Source organism: Leguminivora glycinivorella, chromosome 2 (genome assembly GCF_023078275.1).
Source record: "Leguminivora glycinivorella isolate SPB_JAAS2020 chromosome 2, LegGlyc_1.1, whole genome shotgun sequence".
NCBI classification, from domain to species: Eukaryota; Metazoa; Arthropoda; class Insecta; order Lepidoptera; family Tortricidae; genus Leguminivora; species Leguminivora glycinivorella.
The window spans coordinates 32,271,297-32,277,785 of record NC_062972.1 but is presented as its reverse complement, the minus strand read 5'-3'; the positions used below and the strand labels follow the sequence as shown (position 1 = coordinate 32,277,785).

The window sequence follows — 6,489 nt, the reverse complement described above, 5'->3', positions numbered from 1 at the left end:
CCTAAAGGAAAAAAAAGTGCGTCCCCCCCTCTAACTTTTGAACCATATGTTTAAAAAATATGAAAAAAATCAGAAAAGTAGAACTTTATAAAGAATTTCTAGGAAAATTATTTTGAACTTGATAGGTTCAGTAGTTTTTGAGAAAAATACGGAAAACTACGGAACCCTACACTGAGCGTGGCCCGACACGCTCTTGGCCGGTTTTTTTCTAGCACACATTGAGAATATCAAAAATAAATAAACCCCAACTCCTAAACGATTTTTCTACATCACCAGCAAAAACCCATCTTATTTCCATCGCATCCACTTTTCCTCACTCCCGACGTCTGATTGCCGTCTCGAATATTTATTAAATAAATATTGAACCGTCGCATTTATTCTGCGAAGACTTTTATAAACTTCTGTCAACACAGAATTCGACTTGCAGCGACTGTTTATTGGAAGCGGCGGATATTTAAATAAGGGCGCCATTTTATAAGGAAAGAGAACTGGGACAGGATAAAGACTAAGTAGGTTAGTTCTTACCTGGAAATAACTTGAATACTGAATATTTCACTAAGCAGCTTAGGGATTTGTATCTGAAAAGAATTTGAACAATCCTTAAGCCATAGTTCGATAATTATGTAACTACATATTTAGTTAAATTTAACACACCTCGGACACTGGCGATCAAATATATGAAAGAGGCGCCTTCTTAGCACACAGTCTAAGCTCGTGTAGGTGAACGCGTACTATGCTTGTATGAGTGAAATATGACAGGTCGACTGTTCGCTTTTTTGACAGGAGGTAACTGTGAGGTAACCAAGAGGGGGTGGGCGGCCATACTGTACGATAGTACTCTTTATTATACTGCCTACAGGGTTTCATAGCTGAGCAAACAAAATGTAACGCCTTGTACTACCTATGGAAGCAATGAAGATACTGATAACTAGCAAAGTATGTTATACTTTATTCGGCATTAATTTTAATCACCTCTTCTAGCCATTATCAGGCTTAACCAAGATCGCAATCGACACTATTATGGAACGAACGAAAAATTAAGCTTCTTCTGTATACTGTAATCTTTAGGGGTAAAGTGTCCATCCTATCTAAATCATCTGGAAGCCACTATCTAAATCATTCAAATTTTCAGAAATGTAATTACTTTTCCTACCTACTTATAATAGAAAAAATCCAATGAGAATTTTATTCCAGAACAAGTAATACAGCAGTGTATTAGGCAGGTTATTTAGTTCGGATTTCGGTTCCACCCGCGTCGGAAAATGTTCTAATTTCTTACGTTGCCCTTAATAGGCAATCTTTGAAAGATTACCATTGGGTGCGTTTAGACTTTACGATCGTCTTACGACTTGGTTGGAAAATGAAGTACCTAAGTACATACCTAAAACATAACGGCGCCTTCAAAAGAGAAAAGGCAAAAAACATGTGCGAGCACCGAAGAACTCAATCTCTTTTTAAAAATTGAAATTTTGAAAAAACCAACCGCGACATAGTGGACCGATTTTCATAAAACATGACTAAGAACACTCCCGACTAACTCAGCTTTCAGACAAAAAAACTAAATCTAAATCGGTTCATCCATTCGGGAGCTACGATGCCACAGACAGACACACACATAGACAGACAAATAGACAGAGAGACAGACAGACAGACACACAGACAGACACGTCAAACTTATAACACCCCGTCGTTTTTGCGTCGGGGGTTAAAAAACAACATTTAAGTAGAAGCAAATACATAATAGATAGATAAGGTGTAAGTGCGTTTTCACATTATCCGATCCGATATCGGATGTCGGACCGATATCCCATACATTACAGGCGCCATCTTGGATTTTTTCTATTGAAATCCTTCCGACATCCGATATCGGATCGGATAATGTGAAAACGGCCTAAGACGTGTGCTTCGGAACGGAGCCATCAAGAAATATATTAACACTTTCGAAACCGGGCTCTACGCGGCGCTACGACATTTTCGCTACATACGGGGAAACCCATGTAATCGGCTACGCTTCTACGAGCGGTGTGCCCGACAGTCGGGTTCTTGGTAGCGAAAGTGTTAAAATCGTTGTGTCTCGGTAACGTAGGTATTGTGGTTATCGCTCATCCTTATTCCGTACTTTAACTACCTACTAATATTCTCCACGGAGAGTCCACATCTGTATCCTTGGCTACAGGCCCTGAGAAACTTTTCACCGCAAGTAAAAAAAAAAATCACAGACAGAACCTTTCGCGTGTGACCCTTTTTAAACCCTGACGCAAAAAAGATGGGGTGTTATAAATTTGACGTGTCTGTCTGTATGTTTGTGTATGTGTCTGTCTGTGGCATCGTAGCTCCCTAACGGATGAACCGATTTAGATTTAGTTTTGTTTGAAACCTGGATTAGTCGGGAGTGTTCTTAGACATGTTTCATGAAAATCGGCCCACTATATCGCGATCGGGGTTCAAAGTTAATTTTTTTTAATATTGTATAACTAGCTTTATTAATAGTGTGTGAACCTGCCGTAAAAGTCTATATTAAACTTCTGTGATTCGCCCTTCGTGATTACACTGTACTTTACATGTAGTAGCACGCGAATGTGCTGCCATCGTACACAATTTTAGAGTAACATTTTTAACAAAAAAATATCTCGCCTAAATTGGGGGTATTTCATACACGTTTTGTGTGGCGGCCATCGTGCACGTACTTTTCCTTTGTTAGTGAAATAATTGTGTTTTTACTAAGTTTAGTGTAGTGTTTTGTGTTTGCGGATAACATGGGAAAACGCAAACATCGTGAGGAAGATGAGGAAGATTACTTGGAAAGAAAAATCCGAAGTCTCGAGAGGAAAAGATTGAAGATTCGTCGCAGGCGCCGTCATCGTAGTTATAGCCCTAGTACGTCCTCATATACAGATAATGAATATGAGTATGCGGACCAAGATATCGGTGAACCCGATCCCTTGCTAGAGGATTCGCAATATGAAGGTAAGATTTTCAGCTATCTTCGTCTAATCATTTGATAGAATGTGTCTTATGTACATGCCAGCTTTGTTTTATTAAATAGATACATTGTGCAATGAGTATAGTCTGTAAGGCTATTACCGACCCTAATTTATACCTTCAGTTCAATCCGAGAGGTTGATCGCTGTGTAAAAGGGAAGCACATATATTCCTAGAGCATCAGTCCGTGAGGCTATGCCGGAATACTATAGGTAAAATACCTGGTTGCGGCGAATTGTCAATGCTATCAGTCTAGACTACAGTCCGCGAGACTGTAGCACGACTGCCTATATGTTTAAGAACATTAATTACGTTAATTACAACGGCTTATATGTACTATTTTATACGTAAGTATATAGATATGTAGATACGTATGTAGATACGTACGTAGTTATAGTATAACATCCAACATCGAGGAAGTAGGCGGTAGAAACACTACCTATTACCCTACCAAATGGGCAATTCACAAAGATCACCGAGCCGCTTATGATGTCTGACCAGTATAAGCGTTGGTCTCTGATTGAAAACATCATGTCTAGAGATAAGGGTCAAAGATAATGGACACTTATTTTTTGTTGCTGAAATTAGAGCAGCATTGTGAAGGCTATTTGACCGTATTGTTATAGAATCCCCATTGACCAACAATACTGTATACGACTTAACCGATGATGAGGCCGGTGCTTCAACGTCGGGTGCGCTGCCTGCTGCTGGCGGGCTGCGATCGGTGGTCATACAGAATGGAAGCGCCGCCGGGCCCCGCGCGGTGGACGCGCCGGCCCCCGCGCCCCCTCCCGCACCCGCCGCCGCCGCCGCGCCGGCGTGCGCGCCCGCGGCCGCGACCACCACGCCGGCTGCGCCCGCTCCCGCGCCTACATCCGCAGCTACCACCACACAGGTGACCGGTGAACAAATTGGTTTACAAGAATCTACGCCGATTATGACCGCGCTTGATCCCGGTTTATTATGTTTGTTGGGCGATGAGCCCGTAAAAGAAGAAACATTTGGTCCTTGCATTCACGACGATATATCGACGAGATAGTCCAACATTCTAGTTAATGGTATGAAGGACGATATTAAGAATGATATTTTAAAACGTTACGAAATACCAGAAAATTTAAAGTTAGCGCAAGCTCCTATACTCAATCCCGAGATTAAGGTCGCGTGTAATGATAATGTTTTAAAACGGGATAATATTCTAAGTGACAAGCAAAGGTTGCTCTCGACTATTATAACAGGAGTTGCCAATACATTGTCGAATATCTTGACAACAGATTCAACTTTAGACAACAACAAACAGGGGATTATAAAGTCACTGAGCGATACAGGTAGACTATTATGTGCCAATTACTTTTTTCAGAGACTCAGAGCAGGCGTAATTTCTTGGTGCCTAGTTTAAATAAGGAGATCAAGGATAATATTAAGGACTTAAAGCGCGATAGTTTGCTTTTTGGTAAAGACTTACAAGAAAGTCTGAAGTCAATAAAAGCAATGACTAAAACCGGAGCAGAATTGAGACCGACTGTCACAAAGCCTAAATGGACGCCCAAGCACCAACAGGCAGGAGCAGGACCGTCGACATCGAGGGCTTTAAACTGGAGGGGGCAGCCGTCGTCGGCGTCGCGGCCGCCGCCTCGCCAGAGTCGCCAGACGCCAGCGAGGACGAGCTACACGCGTGGCGGGCGCAGACCGCCGCCGCCGTCCCGCCGCGCGAGCGACCGCCGAGCGCCGCCGCCGCGGCCGCACGCCCGGACCTCGCGCCGCTAGCATCGGATGCTGATACACAACCTCAGGCTGGTAGACTTCAATTCTTTTATAAAGTATGGTTAGGCATTACCAAGGATCCCACCGTATTGTCTTGGGTCCGTGGTGTGCGTATTCCAATATCGGATTGTATATCTCAATCGAATATTCCTGTTAACAAACCCGAGTCGGTTGCACACGAGACGATTATGAACGAGGAAGTCAAAAAACTTATTAGTGCTGGTGCTATACAAGAATGTGATCCGTGTCAGGATCAATTCTTGTCCAGTATTTTTCTTATTAAAAAGAGTAATGGAAAAAATAGATTCATTCTAAATTTAAAATCATTGAATAAGTTTATATGTACCCCGCACTTCAAACTCGAAGATTATAGGACAGCAATGAGACTTTTATCACAAAACGCTTACATGTGTTCAATAGATTTGAAAGACGCCTATTTTGCGATAAATATTGATCCTGATTACAGAAAATATTTACGATTTCTTTGGAAAAACAAAACATACGAATTCTTGGTATGTCCATTCGGCCTAAATATTGCTCCGTACATATTCACGAAGTTAATGCGTCCTGTTGTGCAGTTTTTGCGCAATCAAGGTTTTTTATCAGTCATTTACTTAGACGACTTGTTACTCTTCGGTGACACGTATTCTAACTGCTTACATAACTTTAATGTAACGAAAGACTTGTTAGAATCATTAGGATTTACAATAAATGTTGCTAAATCAATAGGTACACCAAGTCGAACGGCAAATTTTCTTGGGTTTAGTTTCAATTCTGCAAATTTGACAATTAATATTCCATGCGAAAAACGAGAGAGGATTAAAGGCGAACTTTTATACTTTAAATCCATTCGAAGATGTAAACTTCGTAATTTCGCACATTTGATAGGATTATTAGTTTCTGTTTGTCCGGCAGTACCATACGGCTGGTTGTATACTAAGATATTGGAAAGAATCAAATTTCTTTATTTAAGTAAAAATTATGACTATGATCAATACATTAGCATTCCGGGTAGCTTAGATGATGATCTAGATTGGTGGATATATAATATAGAAACATGTAGTAATCCGATCAAGACAGGAAATTATCAATTAGAGATATTTTCTGATGCGTCGCTAACAGGCTGGGGAGCAAGTTGCTCAGATATGACAGCCAGTGGTCAGTGGTCCAGTCATGAGCTTGGGCAACACATTAATTGTCTAGAGTTAACTGCCGCGTTTTTTGGTTTAAAAATATTTGCTAAAGATTACAAAAATTGTGAGATTTTGCTAAGGATAGACAATACCACTGCGATTTCATATATCAATCACATGGGTGGTGTTCGATTCCCACATCTGAGTGAATTAAGCCGACAGATATGGCAATGGTGCGAGGAACGCGACATACATAATTATATTTGCTTCGTATGTTCGTTCAGAAAACAACGATATAGCAGATGCAGAATCACGCCGGAAACATGCAGACATTGAGTGGGAGCTAGCCGACAGTGCCTTTCGGAAAATTTGTAATTTTTTAAACAAAAGTCCAGAGATTGACCTCTTTGCGAGTCGAATAAACAAAAAATGTACTAGATTTGTTTCGTGGCATCGTGATCCTGACGCGTACAATATCGACGCGTTTACCATATCTTGGTCGTCGTATTTCTTTTACGCTTTTCCACCATTTTGTCTAATACTTAGGATATTGCAAATGATAATAACAGATAAAGCGGAGGGCATTGTTGTTGTGCCACTATGGCCTACACAA

At 41.0% G+C, this 6,489-nt stretch overlaps 1 protein-coding gene across 1 annotated transcript; it reads left to right on the top strand.

The window, feature by feature from the left end:
• Positions 1-2,539: 2,539 nt before the first annotated feature.
• On the top strand, positions 2,540-4,021 carry LOC125239446 (angiomotin-like). Its single transcript, XM_048147029.1, has 2 exons — positions 2,540-2,967; positions 3,609-4,021. Exons 1-2 carry the CDS (start codon positions 2,757-2,759, stop codon positions 4,019-4,021), a joined length of 624 nt encoding a protein of 207 aa, XP_048002986.1. The 5' UTR covers positions 2,540-2,756.
• Positions 4,022-6,489: the final 2,468 nt, after the last annotated feature.